General features: G+C 40.0%; 1 protein-coding gene across 13 annotated transcripts in view; it reads left to right on the top strand.

Annotated features, from left to right (window-relative positions):
• NCOA4 (nuclear receptor coactivator 4) overlaps positions 1-21,708 on the top strand; it is a 22,624-nt gene extending 916 nt beyond the window's left edge. For 2 of the 13 annotated variants that reach the window (XM_059055126.2, XM_067025177.1), the window contains exons 2-10: positions 12,916-13,070; positions 14,546-14,686; positions 14,877-14,965; positions 15,267-15,375; positions 16,139-16,228; positions 17,008-17,151; positions 18,236-19,249; positions 19,652-19,792; positions 20,143-21,708. In XM_059055126.2, the coding sequence (XP_058911109.1) occupies positions 12,930-13,070; positions 14,546-14,686; positions 14,877-14,965; positions 15,267-15,375; positions 16,139-16,228; positions 17,008-17,151; positions 18,236-19,249; positions 19,652-19,792; positions 20,143-20,148 (1,875 nt within the window). In that variant the 5' untranslated portion in view covers positions 12,916-12,929 and the 3' untranslated portion in view covers positions 20,149-21,708. Of the gene's footprint in view, positions 1-7,010; positions 7,194-12,915; positions 13,071-14,545; positions 14,687-14,876; positions 14,966-15,266; positions 15,376-16,138; positions 16,229-17,004; positions 17,152-18,235; positions 19,250-19,651; positions 19,793-20,142 lie in introns of those variants that run through there. The other 11 variants (XM_059055124.2, XM_067025175.1, XM_067025178.1 and 8 more) reach the window with 8 other exon arrangements.
• The last annotated feature ends 653 nt before the right edge of the window (positions 21,709-22,361 follow it).

Genomic DNA, 22,361 nt, shown 5'->3' on the forward strand with positions numbered 1-22,361 from the left:
ATCAAGAATGGCAGAAGGCGGAGTGCTAGTGTCTGACCCCAAAGGCAGAGCTTTTTTCACCATACCATTTTGTGTTGTTTTCTAATCAGGGTAAGGTTCACCATAGCATAACTGTTTGAACCACGCACTTGGTAATATGGAAGTATGGTTGTAGGGACTATTGAGTTACTTCGGTGAGAACAGGGCAGGTAATCATAGCTGGCTCATTTCTGCACAGCGGTAGTAATGTGACATTTCTGAACTTTAAAGAACCTCAGAGCCTTTGAGGGAGACGCACCCAAATGCTGCAATGGAGGTGGGGGATGTGATGCATGTACCTTTGAGGCAAGTCACTTGGTTTGCTCTTTGACGGTTTGCTAGCTTGCAGATTTGTTAAGTAAGTGAGATGGTATATGTAAAGTCTAGCACGGTAACATTTCTTACATTTTAATATTCCTTCCTCCTTTTCTATTGTCCTTGGGTCCCCAGGGAAAACCTAGTGGTCTAAAGTTTTATGATAACTGTATTTTGTGTTTAAATAAACTTCTACAATTATATTATTACTTTTGGGCAAAGAGGTATTTCAAAAGTGGAGAATCCTGGTGAGCTATGCAGGGAAAGTAAGATGTGATTCTCAAAGAAGGAGGAGGTATCTTATTTTAGAATTACATAGGTTTCCCCACCCCACCCACATTTTATTAAGATTCAGTCTATTTAGCTGTGCCAGAATCTCAGGAGCCTGTGTAGGGGCTTCATAAAACTGCACAGGCTATTCTGATACATATCCCTTCTCCACTAGCTTCCTGGCTAGTGTTTTATGATCATTTCCTTCCTAGAGTAAGTCTTGGCATACTGGAAGGCATTCAGAGCAGTGGTTGCTGCTGCTGGACTTCTAAATCGCAGTCTATTTCAAAGTTTTCTTATTTTCTTAGTTTTCGGTGACTCAGTGGCACAAATTTTCCTCTAGATGGCAAGTTTACCATTTTGTCCTTGGGGACTATCACAGTATGTGTCAGCTTAGACACTCAATAAATATTTGTTGAATGAATAAAAAGAGATAATAAAATCTTGACACCTAAATGATCCCTTCAACATACATTGTGTGATTGGAGACCTTAGACTCATCTGGCATTAAATCTTGATTCTTTTACTTGGAATCCTGTGACTGTAGGTAATATATCTAACCTTGTCAAGCCTTAGTTTCTCTGTTTTTAAAATTGTGTTGATACATCACTAATCATTAGAGAAATGCAAGTCAAAACCACAATGAGGTATTACCTCCCACCAGTCAGAATGGCCATTATCAAGAAATCTACAAACAATAAATTCTGGAGAGGGTGTGGAGGAAAGGGAACCCTCTTTCACTATTGGTGGGAATGTAAATTGATACAGCCACTATGGAGAACAGTTTGGAGGTTCCTCAAAAAACTACAAATAGAACTACCATATGACCCAGCAATCCCACTACTGGGCATATACCCTGAGAAAACCATAATTCAAAAAGAGTCATGTACCACAATGTTCACTGCAGCTCTACTTACAATAGCCAGGACATGGAAGCAACCTAAGCGTCCATCGACAGATGAATGGATAAAGAAGATGTGGCACATATATTCAATGGAATATTACTCAGCCATAAAAAGAAACAATATTGAGTTATTTGTAGTGAGGTGGATGGACCTAGAGTCTGTCATACAGAGTGAAGTAAGTCAGAAAGAGAAAAACAAATACAGTATGCTAACACATATATATGGAATCTAAAAAAAAAAAAAAGGTTCTGATGAACCTAGGAGAAGACGGGAATAGAGATGCAGACATAGGGTATGGACTTGAGGACACAGAGAGGGGTAAGGGTAAGCTGGGCCGAAGTGAGAGAGTGGCATGGACATATATACACTACCAAATGTAAAAATAGATAGCTAGTGGGAAGCAGCTGCATAGCACAGGGAGATCAGCTCGGTGCTTTGCAATGACCTAGAGGGGTGGGATGAGGGTGGGAGGGAGGTGCAAGAGGGAGGGGATATGGGGATATATGTATACAGATGGCTGATTCACTTTGTTATACAGCAGAAACTAACACAACATTGTAAAGCAATTATACTCCAATAAAGATGTTAAAATAAATAAATACATTGTGTTGATAGTGCATACGTACCTTAAAGTTTTGTGAGGACTAAATGAGATAATGTGTAAAAATAAAAGTCTTGTCACATAGATATATTAAATACTTACTGAAGCCATTCTTTTTTTTAAATATAAATTTATTTATTTATTTTTGGCTACGTTGGGTCTTTTGTTGCTGCACGTAGGCTTTCTCTAGTTGCGGCGAGCTGGGGCTACTCTTTTGTTGCTGTGCCCATGCTCTCATTGCGGTGGCTTCTCTTGTTGTGGATGGAGCACAGGCTCTAGGTGTGTGGGCTTCAGTAGTTGTGGCTCACTGGCTCTAGAGCACAGGCTCAGTAGTTGTGGTGCATGGGCTTAGTTGCTCCATGGCATGTGGGATCTGCCCGGACCAGGGCTCGAACCCACGTCCCCTGCATTGGCAGGCAGATTCTTAAACACTGCGCCACCAGGGAAGTCCCTGAATCCATTCTTCCAACAAATATTTATTGAACATCTACTGTATAACAGTGAACAAAAAGACAAAGTCCCTGCCAGTGTGGAACGTATCTTCTAGTGTGTTTTCTGAAGTGGGATCAGAAAATAAATGGTTTCTATGTGTCAGATACTGATAAATACTAGGGAGATAATTTTAAAATAAAATATATTAAGGGGGAGTGTGTGGAAGGAAGACTAATTTTACATAGGGTAGTGAGGAAGATGACACTAATGAAGAGGAATGGGCACAATATCTGGAGGAAAGATGCAAGGGCCCTGAGGCATGCTGGAGGAGCAGCTCCAGCCTCAGAGAATGAAGACCTGTCACTATGCAGGATACACAGTGGAATATGCTGCTGGATCAGAGAGCACCTTCTGAGTGTTACTGAAATCAGTGAATTCAGTGTCTCTGTATACTTACTAGTTAAGTTGCAAGTCTAAAGTGATTATGATAAGGGACCAACCAGTATGTACATACTGGATTAAGTTCAGTTTCATGAAGGAACTATAGATTTACATGGCAGTTTTATTATTCTTCCTGCTGCTTTTTGGCCCTCTTAAAATTTTGCTCCGGGTTTTCACTTTGGCTTTGTTTCCAATATAGGTATGTCTAAATACATTGTTGCGACATACAAGATGTAAACAATGCAGGTGGCCTAGGCTGATAAGGAGGCCAAGTTGCCCACTTTTGCTCTGGTGAATTGTTTTAATAGTGTTTCTATCTATGCTTGTCAGTTAGAGGAGCTGCCATATAGTCCTTCTCAGCTTGTCTTCTTTGCTTGTTAAATCATAACATTACAGTCATAATTTGTAAATTTCCCACCTAGCCTACCATACCTCAAATCCTAGCAAGTCATCCTTAACTCTTTGAATTAAATAGATTCACTGGCAAGTGAACAAAAAGTTATCTTGAGGGTGCTTTTTTTTACTACTGACATAAATGCTCATTCTAACTCTCTTAGCCATTCTTATCCCATGTCCTCATCCCTGATTTTGCTTGGCTCAATTATGCAGTGGAATCAAGATGTTCTTTTTGAGGCAAGGAGTATGTTTGGGTGCTAAATATTCCTCTTATCTAGCATTGCCTTGTGTCCTTTACAAATGTAACAATTTGGTTCAGTGAAGGAGTGAGTAACTGGCAACATAGGTTAAAATGTTTTTGCTTGTCAGTTGCTCATAGACAGGAAATTAGGTCTTTTAATACTTGGACAATTACAGATTTCATAAGAACATGATCTCAGGTATGTTTTGAGTTTTGTTTTGGCATATTTTCTAGTCCCCCAGGCTTTAGAGGAGGGAAAATATTTTATAACTTGTTTACTTCTGTGGGGAAAACTGCAAGGTGTTTACCATATAAAATCAGGGATAAAATGATATTACTGTGATGGTAGATAAATAACATGTTTTCCTAACCTTGGCTAATTTATGGTGGGAAGTTTCAAGTTGAAGATAGGGTACAGCCCTACTTCTGAAAGCTTACCAAACTTCTGTGATGTCAGCTGGAATTTCTGTGGTACTGCAAAATCAGAGAAAAATATCCAGAGTTGACTGTAAATACAGTTAATGTTTCCCCTTTAACTCACAAATCAGCTGGTGCTTGTGAATCTGTATAGCTGGGCTTTGATGGGCTTGGCATCAGGAAAGACACAATATATTAATGCCTATCCTGGAATCATAGTTTTAGTAGCAATATCCTTGCTAGTTTTGTCTTGTTTGAAAGAGAACAAAAAGTAATAGTTATGATAGAAACATTTCCACTTCTGAAAAACCCTCCTGAATTAATGCAGGCCTTAGTGGGACATCAAGTTGATTACTTATGTTTGAAGCAGAATTCTACCATAGTTATTGTGGCTGGTCTGAAATTGAGCATTCATTTATCATTTATTCATCCATCCATTTATCAAACATGTATTAAGCCTCTCTTGAGTTGAGGGCTACAACACTGCACAACTCCAGGGACACCATTCTCTTTATGTCAATTCAATAGAGCACATAGAATGTAAAGGGCGGTTGGTAATGCCATGATACCGATAGCAGGCAGTCTGTTCAGCACTAGGGTGTACAAAGCCAAATAATATGTGGTCCCTTCTCTTGGGGACCTCTCAGGCCAAGGAGGCAGACATGTAACAGTAAGGATAATGTGTGTTATAGGTGTCATGCTGGAAACTTATACAGATTACAGTGAGCCCAGAGGAGGCAGCAGTTAACTCTTTAGGTCAAAACGATTGAGGAATGGGATGCTTGGTCAGGAAAGGCTTAACAGTGTTGGTGACTTAAGCATAGTCAGAAAAGCAGACAGGTGGGGAGAAGGGGGAGGAACTGGCTTTGCTGGCAGAGCCAAGCTGTACAAGGCAAACCAGCCTGGTCTATGCATGGAACTGCTGTCTGGAAGATCACGGTGTGGGCGCTGCTCTGGGGAGACAGCAGTAGAGTCAGGCTGAAGCCAGAAGACAGAGAAATTTATTTATTAAAGAAATTTGGACTTTATCCTGTAGGCAGGGGGGAACCATTGGAGAGTTATAGTTTATGCTCTCTTTAGATGAGATGATCTACCGGGAAATAAATGGTTCTCTTGTTGTGAGACAGCATAGAAATCTTGAAACATAAGAGAGGTAAAATGCCTTATGACTTTTCCCCCTTTAGAACTCAAACATTTCATAAATATGCCAGGGCAAATAACAAAGCTTAAGGGAGTAAAAAGGTGCCTGCAAAGTCTGAATGCAGAATTCTTGTAGATTTTTATGACTTTTTCTCTCCCCAGTCTTTTTATATTTATATACTCTTTAGTAAATCATATCATTATAGTAACAACTAAAGCTGTCATAAACAGAATAACACCAACTCTCAGTAACTGTAAGTTCAAGTGAAGAAGAGCTGCAGCATATAGTGTGCTGAGGCATTGGCCAGGATCCTTTAGAGAGGGCATAGAGACCACTGGTTATGTAAGTGATGGTCAACAAAGTTCCTACTGTATTTACATTGTAACTACTTTGTAGTGGCATATAAAAGAGAGGTGAGAGTACTTGACCGTAGTCATATTTTTACAGACTGAGAATTCCTTTTTTCTAGCCATTGACTTAAAGTATAAATAAAAAGGGCTATCAAAATTTAACTTTCATCATTCAGAGGTATGTATCTTCACAAAATATGTTCTCCAATGAAGAAATTTTGAATTCAGAGATAAGCTGTTTTCTCATTATTTTTGGTGGTGAATGTCTGAAGTGGGATCCCGAAACTGTGCAACACAGATAAAGCAGGCACTTCCATGAAGTCTGTTCATCTGAAATCTGAGGGATGCTTAATTGAGGGTGATAATCTTCAGTGTCCACTGGCCTATGCTTTTTGTCAAGTGCTTTTGCTTTACTCTTACTGTTTATGAAAATAGCTTCATATGCATAGATGAGAGTAAGTATTTTACATTAAAAAAATGGAAGGGAATGACAAGGCTGTATAGAATTCTGTCTCTGGTCTGATGGGATATGCAGACTTTGAGGATTATTTTCGGAGAAAAGGGCATCAAAGTAGAGTACCATGAGTGTAATAATCATCAGACAGGAAGTACTTACTATGTGCCAGGTACTGTCTTAAACATTTTTTTGTATATTAATTCATATAATTCTCATTGAGTTGGGCCCATTATTATTGTCCTCACTTTACAGATGGGGAAACTGAGGCACAGATTGGTTAAGTGACTTGTCTAAGGTTACAACGCATCTAAGTGCAGAGCCAGGTTTTGTATGAAAACGGTCTAGCTCCAGAGTTCATCCTCTTAACTACTCTGAATTACTGTCTCTCCTGGTGGAGCTTTCATTTCACTATTGTATTCCCAGCACCTAGAATAGCGCTTGGCATCTGGTTGGTGCTCAGTCAGCTTGTTGAATGAGAAGAATCCATGAGTGTTAAATGCAGCACTGGGTTGAGGCCCTTTGGGAGTTTGTTTGAGAGAGAGACAGAGGGACGCTGGGGTATCGGTAGAGGTATGTCACAGAAGTGAGATGTCAGAGCCTGAAACAAAAGCTGGGGCTTGAACCTTAGGCTGACAGTGGTCATCACAGAGGCAGTCAGGAGCTACTGGCCAGGAGCATTCCAATAATAACTCCGGAAGCCTTCTGACTGGCCCACGTTTGTTATTTCTTTGTAGTGATTAGCAGCAAAATCCTTAAATCAAAGACGTCTTGACGATTTGGGGCGCGGATCGGGGTGGACACAGGCTAAGCGCTGGAGCAGGTGGGCCGAGTAAAGGATGGAGAGGAGCCCCTGGCGTCCCTCGGGGCTCTGCGAGCTGGCTTCGACCTGAGCGGTAGGGCGGGGATGGTGGCATCCAGCCGGGAGCCCTAGCGGCTTGGAGCCACGCCGGAGCCTTGCGGGAGGCTGCGGGGGGGTGGGGTGGGGCGTCCTCGGGCAGCTGGAGCGTCTCGCGAGCCGCCCGAGTGGGCGGAGCCTCCAGCCCCACCCCGGCGCCGACGTGCGCGTTCCCGCCCACCCATGGGGCGCGGCCAGGCGCGCGGGCGGGGCGCGGCCTGAGGGTTCAGGGAACGTTTGTCATCCTGGTCGCGGATAAGGCAGCGTTCTGCTTGCCGGGCAGCTCGCACGGCGGGGACCTGGCCTGCAAGGAGGTACGTGTGGCAGCCCAGGGCAGCAGCGGGAGCCCTCGGGGTTCCCCTTGCCGGGCTGGGAAGGGCCCTGCGGCCGGGGCTGTGCGCATGCGTACTGAGCAGTGCTCGTGCCCGCTCTTAAGCGGAGAGTGAACGCGCGGCTACGGCTTCCAGGGAGGATGGGACCCAGGCTTCTTAGGGCGACTGTGCTCCTAGAAAGTGTTGGGGAACCTGGAAAGTCTCATGAGTCACTGTTGCTTTTGAACTAGAAACGCTTTACTTGGCATTAGATGGTAATGACCAATATTGTGGTTAGTTTTCAGTTACTGCTTCGGAAAGTTGAAGTGCTGGAGTTGATTGCTCATAGTTACATGTATAAAGGTAGATCTGAGCGCAGTAAGGTCTGAAGTGTTAAACGATCTTAAAATGTGCTATCGTGAATTTATTACCTTATTTTGTTTGTTTCTTCAGGAATTAACCTTTATTTAACAGGTTTTTAAAAAAAATTACGAAGAATCATCTTGAATTTCAGAAACTTAAAGAATTAAAGGGTTAGGATAAGATACGTATAGATAACCTTTGAGTTAATGAATTGTGATATAAAAAAACCTTTTATTTTTTAAAACTGACAGAAGAAAGAACATGTTTTGAAATGTCTCAAGCTAAAATTGCATGCGGACTATTACTATTTTTTTTTTCTGAAAATTTGTACAGATGTTCCTGATATATATTGTCTTATCAAAGATAACCAAATGGGCAGTTAGTGTTTCAAATTTAGTAATTCATAGAACATAGTATCTTATGGGTCTGTTTTTTTAGGGCTTGGTCTTTTCGTAGTGATTTAGATGCTAGGAAAATAAGTGAAAAGTGGACACCTTTTTTGGAGAGGAGGGCCATTTGGGAAGGGGGGACAAGCAGTGAGACCTGGAAGGTGCAGTTAGAAATGATATAAGCCTTCGTTCAGACAGAGGAATGGAATGCAGAATGGTTGTGATAAGATGTAAGATCAGAACCCAGGGCTCTTGCTCCTGTCCTTCATCTTGGAAGTGTTTTGATTATTCTGAGTCTATCATGATGTGCTGTTTATTTTTGTTAGCATTATTTAAGGAAGACGGTTCTGAAAAATTGTTATAATTTATTGAGGACTATGAGAATGGACTGAGATTCTTAATGGAAGGTGTTCCATTAGTAACCCATTGGAATGTTAATTTTAATCATTAGTGTTGGCAAATAAAAAGAATTTATGGGTGATAATACACTAAAGGAAGAACAAGCTGGTCAGAAGGAGAGAATCCAGGAGTAGACCCTAGGAACCCTAGTTCTAAACCCAAATCTACGTGTAATGGCTGTGGATGGGTCATTTAAACTCTCTGGGGCTTTGTGGCTTCATCTGTATAGTGAGAGTAGTCTTCTAAAGAGATGGCTAAGGTTTTTCCAACTTTAAATTGTGGTTTGTGTCGGTCACAAGAGGGTTATGGCTCTTTGGAAATTTTATGGTTAAACCATACGATAAGGACTTAGCTTCATTTGTGGTTTAGTTGCTCAATTCTGGTTCCATGATCTTTGGATTTCATAACTAGATTTGTGCAAAGCATTGTGCAAGTATGGCATATATAGTTTGTGGAACTCTTCTTTGAGGAAAGCTCCAGGTTTTCCTGGAGCCTTATTTATTTGTTTGAGGGTTGAGTGTGTTTCCCCCTCGATCTCTCTCCCCCTCCAAAACCTAGAACAGGAACCTTAGAGGCAGGGAAGTATTAGAAAGCACTTAAACTTTTAACTTGTCTCAAAAAAAAAAATACACATTTAAGGCAATCCTCTGTTGAAGGTGGTAGGACAGTAGTTTGGATTATAAAGGTGAAGAGAAAAAGACATTTTTAGTAGTCTTTCATTGATCTGAATTTTAGAATTAGAGCTGATTTGGTCCAATCTTTTTACAGGTAAGAGAACAGGCAAAAGTATATGTATACTTGGTATATATTAGAGAGTTTAGACTACTGAGTTTTTGCCATAAAAACAACTTGCCTTTTGCTGTGTTGTATAGTGAGAGAGTATATGGGGAGCTATATTTATTAAACAAGTACCACATCCTCACCCCTAAGTTTATGAGGTAAGTACTGTTATCCTCACTTATTTAATTAGGACATTAAGTTCAAAAAGGGCAAATGGTCCAAGGTCATAGCATTGATTAATGGCTAAATGATTCTAAGTCAGGGCCTCCTCACTTGAAAACCTTTTCTAGCTTCAGTGCTGCTTTCTGTATAGTCCATAGGTGGAGATTCTTAAGGTCCCCATAACTCAGCTAACCAAAAACAACCAAAGTGTTAAAAAGTGCAGTGAGCAGGGCCTGGGTTAAGTGCCTAAAGGCAGATATTGTCTCACTTTAACTTCTAACTTCATTGCAGCACTTCGTAGCTACTGTCATTGTCCACATTTTTCTAGAGGAAACTGAGGTCCAGAGGAGTTAAGTAACTCGCTCATGGGTCTGAAGGTTGCAGATGGAGCTGGAATTCTGGTTTGTCAGGCCTCAGAGTAATCTCTTAAACATCATGCTTGCTACATTGACTCTCCAACCTGAAAGGAATGCTGAATTTTTTTTTTTTTTTTTTTGAAATTGACCATATGAGCTAGATAACTCATACACGTCTCTTTGGATGTGACATTTCATAAAGCTAGCTCAGGCTTCACCTTATTGTGGTTTGAATTCACCCATGTGGTGAAGTTCTTAATTTCAGCTCTGAGGGCTCTGTCCTCACTGCAGTACAAGAAGGCAAACCTTTGCACAGCTTCTTTCTTGGGATTTAAGCTATGGAAGCTGACTGCCCCTTGACTGCTCCACAGGGAGGAGGAGGGTCAGAGCCAAGGGCAGCAAAGGGACAGACATCCCTGGGGCTGGCTGTAAAGGAATGAAATAGGTTTTCTTAATGGCTTTAAAGACCCTACTCTAACAAGGTGACTGTTTTGAAGGATAACACTCATTTTAGTTTGAAAACAAGGGATAAATATATGGGGAAAATCAGTTTTGTAACTTTTAAATCTCATCCTACTTTCTATCCATAGCTGATAAGGGGAAAATCCAATTTGTGTACTTTTGCCATATTCTGTTCTTGTTAGGCAGTTGTATAGTATTTGTGATGGACTTGAGAAGACTTCTCCAAGTCAGCACTGTATGCATTTGAATGTCTCCCACGTGATCTAGAGTTCTGGGGTTTTTGACCTTGTGAAGTAACATTTTGACTTAATGTTATTGTTTAAATTTTACACTGTGCCAGGCATTGTGGCATTGCACACACATGGTGAGGACCTAAGAATGGGAAATTTGGCACAGGTGAAAGTTGGTTAATACATTTGAAAGACAGCTAAACGTATTTTGCATATAAGTAACAAGTGAAAAGTGAAGCAACTTGTGGTAATGAGTTGACATTCCACTCTCTGAATATGAGCCAGCATTTCACTCTTTATGCAGGTATTGTTCAAAGTTCCTACAGTGTGCACTAAGTGCACAGTAATGGTGTGCTTAAAACAGGGCAGCTTACAGTGTGAGAACGAAGGTAGCAAAGTAGCTGCAGCTGGTGTTTCAAGGGTTGGAAAAAAATCTCCAAGGGGATTCCTGTTGAATCCAGTTAATGAAGCCCTTCCATTTTGGAGATCGTTATGGGGAAACAGACTGTGGCAACAAAATAGCAGGGGGAAGTTAGAAAATTTACTGAATCTGTCAGGAACTCTAGTTCCTGAATGTGAATTTTCTGCTGAGATGGTCAAAAGAAAGCCTACTGGGCTTCTTCCTCCCACTGTCTTATTTCTGAGGGCGGGGAATCACAGTGTTCGACCTGTTTCGGCTTCTAGCTAGCCACCTCGGCTTAAAGGTGTGGTGTAGGCCAGAGTTCCCTGTGTCTCGGATGAGCAGTCAGCCATTTGCACTGTGTAGACTGCTGTTCAGCCGAAAGCTGGCTTGCTTCTCTGAGAAGGTCGTTTCCTTCAGGACTGTTAGGAAGTTCTTTTATATGTTGCCTCACATGTCTCCTATTAATCCTCCTCTACTCCTTTGGGTCATTCTGAACAGGTCTCATTCTATTTGACAGGTCTCCAAGTATTCCAGAATAGTAATCTTGTCCTCCCAGAGACTTCTCTTATCTAGACTAAACAGCCTCCCTGGAGAAAGTTTTCATGGTTTTGAGGCCTCTTTCTTTTTTTTCCTAAATGCCTCTTTCTGAAGTTTGTTATTCAGAAAGAAATTTCAAAATTAGTCTAATAAACATGGAACAGATTAGTGGCAAACACTGTACTTTTGGTAAATGTAGTCAAATAGCATGTAAGTAATTTTCCCCTGAGATCCAGCACACTGCTAACTCATATAGAGCTTGCTTTCAATTAAAAATCTCCTTCCTTTTACATTTATTCTCTTCCACTTTGCCCTCCCCCGTTCAAGTAAAAAAAAAAAAATCTACATTTTTGTTTTATAAGATTTAACAGCTGGGTAGAGATTGTTTGGAATCTATTTTTGTCACAGCCCCATGTTATCTCCAACTTTAATGTCTGCCTTCTGTGTTTTCATCCAGGCAATTAGGGAAAACAGTTGAGTAATTGGGGAAAACGGGCATACCTCTAAATACTTAACAGACTGGTTTCAATTCATTATCCTTTGAGTACTTTGTAAAAAATAATTTTATGATTCAATTTAGTTGGCCTGTTTTGCCCATGTTCACTTTGTCCACAGAGATGGTATACAGCCTTGTCACAAGTCTTAGTATTGTCCAGATATATCGTGTCTAAAGGATTATGTTGACTGGCCAGTTTAGTAAAACTACCCAAGAAGGAAATACTTTTGGTGTCATAGGGCTTAGTGAATCTATGCTGGGCTACTGTGATCACTGCTTTCTTTTTGTAAGTGTTTAGAAACCATCTCTGATTCTAGATCTATCCAGGATAGACATCAGACTGTTCTTCCAGCAGTTTTTGTCAAGCTTTGCTTCATTGCTTTTCTGACAGTCTTCTGTCCCAGTCTCATCATTATATCTTGGATTATGTGGTATTTTTCCACTTCTGTTTTTTTCTCTCCTATGCTTATTAGCAAACTCTCTGTGGTTTCCCACACCAGTTTCTCTAAGTACCTCCCTTATAGCAGAATCCCATGAAATTATTTTGTCAGATGTACATTCCTGAGAGCTTCCTAGCTATGAAGGCATCCCTGAGTTCTTTCTAAATAAAAAAGGGGGGGGATAAAAAATTTAATCCTTCCAATAAATTTAGGTTAATGCCAGATCTAAACAATGTTCTAAACTCTGTATTAGGTTATTGGTTTGCAGCTTCTTTCCAAAGTAATTATGGGTCCTTCTAGACCTTTTAGTCTTCAGCTCTAAATCTGTAAAATGAGAACACATGCCCCCTATGACTTCAGGTATGTAAATAGAAACAATCTAGTGTTCTTTTAACTTTTTGGAGGCTATATGCCCTATCAATTCAGGCAATTTAGTGTATTTTTTCAGAAATATCTGTTCTCGTGTAAAGTGTAACTAAAGTAGATGCATAGGATTTTTGGGCAGGAACACAGTAGTGGTAGGTGGGGAAGAGGAGGTAATATTTATTAAGGGTGTACTGTGTACCAGGTCCTATGTCGGAAGTAATCTAAGTAGTTAGTAACTGGGAGCTGGTTGGAATAATCATTTGGGGGATGATTGCAGGGTGGTTTTTGGTTGTAATTATGGTGCAATTTGGATTGTTCTTCTTTTTTTTTTTTCTTTTCAAGGAACAGGGAGCAGAATGAGTACCTCACAGGACCAGAGTGGCTGCTCCAGTAATAAAGAACCCCATTTGAGGTGTTGTGATGCACGGAGGGAATTGGAGCTTGCTATTGGTGGAGTTCTCCGGGCTGAACAGCAAATTAAAGATAACTTGCGAGAGGTGTGACGTGTGCTTTTCTTTTCCCTTGTCTGAACTCTTATTACAGGGCTGGTTAGAGCATGGCGAAGGGATTGGCTTCTCCAAACCCAAAAGTTTTACGCCATGCCTTGCGTGGTCTGCCTGAAATGTTGGTGCCTTTGATTCCAAAGGGAAAATAAAGCAGATGTTAGAAGAGTCTGGAAACTCCTGCACCACCTTAGAGAATTCAGTCCAGTGTGCTTTTTTTTTTTTTTTTTTTTTTGGCGGTACGCGGGCCTCTCACTGTTGTGGCCTCTCCCGTTGCGGAGCACAGGCTCCGGACGCGCAAGCTCAGTGGCCATGGCTCACAGGCCCAGCCGCTCCGCGGCACGTGGGATCCTCCCAGACCAGGGCACGAACTCGTGTCCCCTGCATCGGCAGGCGGACTCTCAACCACTGCGCCACCAGGGAAGCCCCAGCATGCATTTTTGATTGCTTCTCTGTGTGGTCCCTGCGCCAGGCACTGCCATCCACTAAAAAGTAACAGAGTGAATGAACACAGCTCATTGAACTGGTCAGTTGTGTTCTTAATGCATAAAGGATGGCACTTCAGCATGTCCCCTACCATCTGTTAATTTGGTATTGGCATGGTTTTGGTGGTGGCGTGGTTCTATAAATGACTTAATTGTTAGAGCTAGCCAGAACGAAATCTGTTCCTTCTATTGGCCTAATAGCGTTCTGCTGGTGAGTGGGTAGACCAAGTGTTACATGACTTTGAAATACCACATTACTATCCAGAAAAAGGTGTTTTAAAATATAGTTTCTTATGTGGATTCTCCTGGATAATTTATAGCTGTTATGATTTTCTTCCTTAGAATTTTTATATTTATCCCTCTTTTGAATCACTCTTTATGCTTCCAGAAACATTTAGTTTATAATTTTACATAAACTGTCTACCCTAATGGTCTTATGGCTGTTGACATATAGTGACACATCTCTTTACTAAACTGGCCTACTGTAAATGTGTTGCTCATTTGTAGGGTGAGAAAAGAGGTAAGGACTAGTTATTAAGTTAATATTCTTGTCTTCTTCCACTGATGAATTTGTAAAACTCTAGGTTTTCAAATTATGTGGAAAACTTAGGGGCATCAGTATTGCATGACATATCCTTGTATTTTCTCTTGACTCCTTTAGGACACTCAAAATAAACCTGATCCTCTTAGAAGAAGGAGTACTGAAGGAGGATTTTGGAGCTTAGATATGCATTTATGGCTGGGATTCTTAAACTGGGTCCATGGGGCTTTGGTGATTCCATGGATGGGATTCGGGACTCAATGCTGAAATTATAGGCAAAATTTTGAATGTATGCATTTTTCTGGGGAGACACTCCATAAATGTCATTGGATAATCAAAAGGATTTGTGACCCCCCCCCCAGAAGTTTAGGGACCTCACCATTCTGTGGGAAACACCATTCTTTGAGCTTATAGCACTAGTGAAGCTAACATATGTTTTCTAGGTCAAAGCCCAGATTCACAGCTGCATAAGTCGTCACCTGGAATGCCTTCGAAGCCGTGAGGTGTGGCTCTATGAACAGGTAGATCTCATCTATCAGCTTAAAGAGGAGACGCTTCAGCAGCAGGCCCAACAGCTCTACTGGGTAAGATGACTGCAAGGCCGTCATTGGTTTGAATATGGTTTCTGGTTTCCAGAGACTATTTTTCCTGTAATGCAGCATTAATATAGATCAGATAAAAATTTAATCTCAAGTGCTATTTGCTGTTTGTTAACTTGGATACACTTGGTGCTTTTAGTATCATTGTGGCTAGATGGTTTCATTTTTCTTATAGTTGCTGGGTCAGTTCAATTGTCTTATTCATCAGCTGGAGTGCACCCAGAACAAAGATCTAGCCAATCAAGTCTCCGTGTGCTTGGAGAGGTAAAGACCCTTTTTGCTTGTTTTGACTTTGGCTCTTTGACTTTGGTGTATTAAAAAAGAGTCACTTTGAAACTCATTGCATGATTTGAATTTAACTTGACGTCTCTGTTCCTTGCATAAGATCATCCTGCTTTATATATTTAATATCATACTTGGTGGTACATGGTTAAGTCATCTATCTTTGGTTGAATTTCTTAGAAAAGTACAGTCATTTCAACTAACTCACAATTTGGTTTTTATTTTGGATGAATTTGAAATAGGTGTTTCTTTAAAATAGCCAGGTTTTATTTTTTTTCTCCAGACTGGGCAGTTTGACCCTCAAACCTGAAGATTCGACTGTCCTACTCTTTGAAGCAGATATAACTGCCCTGCGCCAGGCAATCACCACGTTTGGGTCTCTTAAGACCATTGTGAGTAGTGTTCTTCTCAGAAGGTTCATAGTGAGTTTCTCAGGTCTGTGGCCTCACAGGTGGTCTTAAAAATAGCACATTTTCACTGAATAGTGGCTTTCTTGAGAATTTGATAAGCTTCAGAAATTCCATTTTCTGATTAAATTTATAGAGCATTAGGCTGGTAGTGCTTGGAATGTGGTATTGACTCATTGATCATCTCTAGAATTCATCTTGTATCTCTTTAAATACTTTTGACTTCTTATGAAATTTATGGCTTGAATGGTCTTTAATATAGAGTCAACTATGGTCTCACTTGGGTCTTGTTAAAAGTAGTAATACTTCCGGGCTTCCCTGGTGGCGCAGTGGTTGAGAATCCGCCTGCTGATTCAGGGGACACGGGTTCGTGCCCCGGTCCGGGAAGATCCCACATGCCATGGAGCGGCTGGGCCTATGAGCCGTGGCCACTGAGCCTGCACGTCCGGAGCCTGTGCTCCGCAACTGGAGAGGCCACAACAGTGAGAGGCCCTCGTACCACCAAAAAGTAGTAATACTACCAATTCTGGTGAAGGTTTCTTACATGAAGATAGTTATGTAGTACAATAGATAGGGAACTCTCAGATTTTATAACTACTTCATAGGTCAGTGAATTTAGTGTAAAGACTATTTATAGTGAAATGTAACACTTTGCTTAATACTATTAAAATTTAGGGATTACAATTTCACTTTTTTGGTATGAAAGCATAATATTAGTAAACATGATTAATTTGCTTTTATCTTATAGCAAATTCCTGAGCACCTGATGGCTCATGCTAGTTCATCAAATATTGGGACCTTCCTGGAGAAAAGAGGCTATATAGCATTGCCAGAGCAGGTAAAATGTCATTTTGTTTCTTGTAACTATTACTTGGTTTATATTTCTTTTGGGTTTTGATTATATCACTGTTTTTTTTTTTTTTTTGGCTACCATTTATTTGTAAAAAGGCACCAGTGGTGATAAATTAGTTTATGCAATTAAATGCTTTCCTTGAGACTGAATGTCAGAAATTTAGAGGTTTTAGGGCTTCCCTGGTGGCGCAGTGGTTGAGAATCTGCCTGCCGATGCAGGGGACGCTGGTTTGTTCCCTGGTCCAGGAAGATCCCACATGCCGTGGAGCGGCTGGGCCCATGAGCCATGGCCGCTGAGCCTGCGCATCCGGAGCCTGTGCTCCGCAATGGGAGAGGCCACAGCAGTGAGAGGCCCGCATACCGAAAAAAAAGAAATAAAACAGTAACAACAAAAAAGAAATTTAGAGGTTTTAGAGGTGTTGAGTAAGAAAGTAATTGTTATCAGTTCATAAGAATTATAAATAGCTCTCTGATTGGGTTGGTTCTATCTTAGGGATCCTTCTCTTTATCATCCATAGAGGTGATTTACTTCTAAAGGCAATGTGAATATAGGATCCTAGAAGTTTTGAGTTGAGAAGAACCCTGGAGATCAGCTGTACTCCTTGTTTTGTAATTGTGAAAATGGAGGCTTAGGGAAGTCATTTGACTTGTGCAGGGTTAGCACCAAGCCAAGATTAGAGAACTTGGGTCTCCTGCTTTTCTGGCAAACTTTCTACTGCATTTGACATTGCCTTGTTAAGCAGCAAAGTATTATGTGATTAGCAGAAGTCAGCATCCAGCACCACAGCTGTCCCTCTCAGCGAATGGCTCCTTGGAAGCAAACCTGCCAGCGGTCGCCAGGCTCCTTACATACCCAGTACCAATCTGCAGGACTGGCTCACCCAAAAGCAGACCTTGGAGAATAGTCAGGTGTGTTGCTGCTTTTATTGTTTCTGAGATAGATGAAGTAATAGATGGGGCTAGTTATTAACTGATAGTATATGTCTTTGTTTGGTTTTTAGTTCTAGTCTGGGAAACATATATCTTTTAATAACTTTTTATTACAGTAGTGACACCTCTACACTGTAGATAAAAAGCTTAGAAAAAACTGTATAAAGAACTATAAGCCCATAATCCCACATGCAGAAACAACCACTGTAACATTTTTGTTTATGCATACATATACTTAAAAAAAAATCATTCTGTAACTTGTTTTGGCTAGCAGATTTTTTTACTAATAGAACATGAATATATTTCTCTGTCATTTAATTTCTTCCATAAAATCCATCACAGTATAAATATTACATTGATTGGCTCTAAACTTCAGTTTTTCTGAATATAAATACATTTCCTCTGCATGTCCAGGAGCTAATTATTTGCATACATTCTTGATTAGTTCTTTAGGAATAAATTCTTAGAAATGGCATTCCTAGATTATAGTTCTGCAGACCCTTTAAGACTTTTGATACAGATTGCCAATTTGGCTTTCCAGGAAGTTGATACCAGTTTATATTCCCACCAGCAGAGTATTGAAGAGACCTGCTTCCCTGAAACTTCTCTAATAGTGGTAGTCGTTTACAAGTTTGTTTCTCTGAATTTGACACAAATTAACAGTAAAAACTTTTGTTTTGAGTTTCTTAGATTAAGATGTAGGTTGAGTGTTTTTCATGTTTATTAGCCTTCTTTGATGACTTGTCTCATCATATCCATGGCTCATTTTTGTCTTCTTTATTCATAAAGTCACATTACATAGAAGTACTAGTCTCTTTTCTATAAACTGCTACAAATGCTTCCTCCTGGTTTGCCTTGTTTATTTTAAAACTGCAGAAAATTAAGTTTTAATGTAACCATATATTTTAATATCTTAATAGAGAAATCCCATACCTTTTGGCTATGTATATACTTAAATTTAGAAACATTGGGCAGTGTGGTAAATATAAGTAGAAGTCTTATCATTGAATCCCAAAGCAGTCATAATATTCTGGCAAACTAATATTGTGTACTTCTTATGTAGACTTCTGCCAGAGCCTGCAATTTCTTCAGTAATGTCTGGGGCAATCTAAAGGGCTTGGAAAATTGGCTCCACAAGAGTCAGCAACAAGAAGTTTCTGAAAAACCAAGTTACCAAAAGTGTAACAGCTATTCTACTACCAGTTCTTACTCCATTGAAATTGAAAAGGTTGGAGATCTAGAGCTTCTTGATCAAGATGAGATGGAGCTTTCTGATTGGCTGGTGACTCCCCAGGAATCCCATAAGCTTGAGAAGCCTGGGAATGGCAGCTGTGAAACTAGTGAGAAGTTTAAGCTCTTGTTCCAGGTGTTCCAGGAGTCCTATAGTGTGAATGATTGGCTTGTCAAGCCTGATACCTGTACCAATTGTCAGGGTAACCAGCCCAAAGGTGTGGAGATTGAGAACCTGGGCAATCTGAAGTGCCTGAATGACCACTTGGAGGCCAAGAAACCCTTGTCCACTCCCAGCATGATTACTGAGGATTGGCTTGTCCAGAATCATCAAGACCCATATAAAGTAGAGGAGGTCTGCAAAGCCAATGAGCCCTGTACAAGCTTTGCAGAGTGTGTGTGTGATGAAAATTGTGAGAAGGAAGCTCTGTGTAAATGGCTTCTGAAGAAAGAAGGAAAGGATAAAAATGGTATGCCTGTGGAACCAAAACCTGAACCTGAGAAACATAAAGATTCCCTGAATATGTGGCTCTGTCCATCCAGAAGAGAGGCAACAGAACAAGCTAAGGCACCAAAGGCAATGGCTTCTTCTAGAATTGCTGATTCCTTCCAAGTCATAAGGAACAGTCCCTTGTCAGAGTGGCTCATTACCCCCTCATGCAAAGAAGGATGTCCCAAGGAAGTGCCTCTTAGAGAGGACAGAGCTGGCATACCAAAGCTTACAAGCCACTTGGCCACTTCCTGGTGTCCCTTTAACACAGCTGACTGGGTCTTGCCAGGAAAGAAGACAGGAAATCTTAGCCAGTTATCCTCAGGAGAAGACAAATGGCTACTTCGAAAGGCCAAGGTGAGCACAACACATTAAAATAGCACCTTTTGAAGTATATTTAATACATTTTTACTTTCTTAATCCCAAACCTTGCAAATAGGCCAGATCGTTAAATATCTTAACTGTTAAATATGGTTTAAGTATTAATTTTGGTGCCATGTCAGCAACAGAATGGAGGATTTATGATTATTCAGACTGAAATTTCTGTGCATTTTCTAGGCCCCAAATCCCCATCTGGCCTATATTATTGCTACTTATGGATTAGGGGTAGAGAAAATACTTGTCAGCTTTGCTCATTGTTATTAGAATGCCCAACATTTACATCATTCTTTATAGACACTACACTATTTGAAGATGAATTGTTGGTCTCACGCCTCCCAGTTGTCATGTAGCAGCAATCCACCTTTTGTCTTCTTGCAGGAAGTATTACTTAATTCACCCCTACAGGAGGAACACAGCTTTCCCCCAGACCGTTACGGCCTCCCAGCAGTTTGTGATCTCTTTGCCTGTATGCAGCTTAAAGTTGATAAAGAAAAATGGTTGTATCGAACTCCTCTACAGGTGGGTACATGCCACTAGTGCAAATATTAGTTTTAGCTGCTCAAAGATATTTTGCCTTATATATGAATTCATACTTTGCCCACTGAACTGTATTCCTATTAATGGTTTCTATATTAGGTGAGGTGGGAAAAAGATCATAAAAATTTCATGTATTTCACTTGAACTTGCTCCATGAAATAACTAGGACATACTTGAAAGTGACCTTTCAAGATGATGTAGCTGTTGGGAGAATTTTTGGAGCCTGTGTGGATTCTAGTAGCTTATTGAGAAATGAGAGCTTCAGGGTGGGAAGAAACTTTCTTTTTATTCTGCAGTGAAGTGACTTTTTATCTATGGGCTTTTCTTTACAGATGTGAAGGAATGGAGTACTAGAGTCAAGCAAATTTTCTGCAGATTAGCACAAATCCATGAGCTGAGTGACTGCGGCTTGCCAAATCATTGCATTTCTGGGTCTGATGTAGTTCCTTTTCTGCCTAATTTTGAACTAGTGAAGAGAAATAATAAGTCAAATTATGAGTTACTGTGTAAAAGAAAAAGGCTGTTTGTTGATGCTGAGGTGATTCAGTTCCTTCTTACAAAAGTATTAATTCACCCCTACACTAGAAACACAGCATCATAGTGGGTAGGTCTTTTTCATAAGCCTCCACGGCTCCTTAGTTTGGGTTGTTATTAGAAGTACATTAAAGCACTGTAGTTTTAAAAATGAAATAGTTTTATAATCAAGGTGTGTTGATGTATTCTGAAACTAGTAAACTTACCTAACCTTTTGATTGCCCTTCTTTGGATGCTTATCCTTGTGGTGGGGTTTCTTCCATTAACGGTGAATTCTGTTTAATTAATGTACAATATTATTTCACACAAATAATTAACCTTGCCAATATAGTGGTTTTTTCTTACCAAAACATGTATTAACAATCTTGGCAATTTTTGACATTAATTACAAAACATTTTAGCTTACGTGCCAGATTCTACATTATTTTTTTTTTTGAAACAGACTCAACTATTTCAAGTTTTATCTTTATTCCCTTCTGTAAACGTTAGTATTGAAATATCTAGACAGCTCTTTCAGAAGGGCTCCATATTGCTTGAAGACTATATTCAGGGTAATCCTAGCCTCTTTCAAAATATTTGAAGAACTACAGGCAGAAGAGCCCCAGTGCTGACTAATCAAAAAGCAAAAGGCAAGACACGTTGGAAATGTAGTACTTGAACTATTCACTATCCTAAATGTTACTGGTGCATCCTGTGTAAATGAAAGCTGAACTGGACACCTGGTGCTTTTAACTAGGCATAAATTAAATGTCCTCTCACTGCAAGCATAGCATACCTGTACCTTATAATGCAGTGACATTTTAGTGAATAGGCCGTTTTGAACACTGTGCCTTGGGGTGTTTATTGAAGCTTTATGAAAAGTATTGATGTTTCCTTAGCATCCCTAAAGTTATGTCCGTGCTTTAAAAAGTTTCTCTGTAGGAGAGAAATGGTATTTATACCATGTTTTAAAATTCTGTAAGATGAGACAGCTGCTTTCCAGGCTTTTTACACTATTAAGCCACGCAACTTGCCTATATGTTATTGGAAATACTTTTAAAGTTTGTGATATGGCATCTAGAAAGCCCTTTTGGGGAAACTTCACGTTCCCAGTGCCATTGCCATACAACTTCATTAGAATTCTTGAACCACAGCTGAAACGAGCTTATTATTTAGTTCCCCGATACCATTTAGAACTTTAAAACTAAAGGTGGTGGGTAAAAATTTAAGGAGCCTTTCCATTATCTTACGTTGCAGGAAACTGTAGTTCTTGAGGTTTAACACATTGTGTATCCCTAAATTAACAATCACTGTGCTAATGAGTGTAAAACATTCTTTTGCATTGATGGATTTTGTGCCTCCCTCCATTAAAAGCATAACAGCCATATAGTTGTCCTGTGATTTGTAAAACATCTTGTCACAAAATTATATGAATGTGATATCCTTTGGTTAGGAGTACAGCTGAGAAACACTTAAACATAAAAACTTTTTATATTCACTTAAATATCAATGTATTTTATGATTCTTGAATTACCAAAGAATGTTATTACTAACTTCCATTTTGTCTTTCTTGCACACTCTTTATATCTACTTTCAATTTTTAATCTGCTGTTGCAGGTAAGATATTAAACTTCTTGCTTTTTTTAAAAACTAGAGGACTTCAGCTGAAGTTCAGTGCTTTTCTGCCAAATTCCTTCTAACAAGATGCATTCAGAAAGGCCCTACTTTACTTTCTCTAATCAATGAATAGCCACCAGTTGTTTAGTATTATGTATATGTATAACGTGCAGTGCAATCTTTTTGATTAACTTCATTTCAAAGAGAAGACAAACTCAGAAATTAAATAACTTGTCCTTATTTTCTTTAGCTTGCTTTCCCAAGGCTTCCTAAAAACTTACACCTCGTGTCTACGTCGTCTCTTTTTCGAATTATCCCCAGTAAGATGAGTTAACGTGTACAGAATCACGATTGTTGCAGATTGTTCTAGAACAGTACACTAATGGTCTAATGGTTAATGTGAAATATCTTGAGGTTGTGT

The sequence above is a fragment of the Kogia breviceps genome, chromosome 2 (genome assembly GCF_026419965.1).
Source record: "Kogia breviceps isolate mKogBre1 chromosome 2, mKogBre1 haplotype 1, whole genome shotgun sequence".
NCBI classification, from domain to species: Eukaryota; Metazoa; Chordata; class Mammalia; order Artiodactyla; family Physeteridae; genus Kogia; species Kogia breviceps.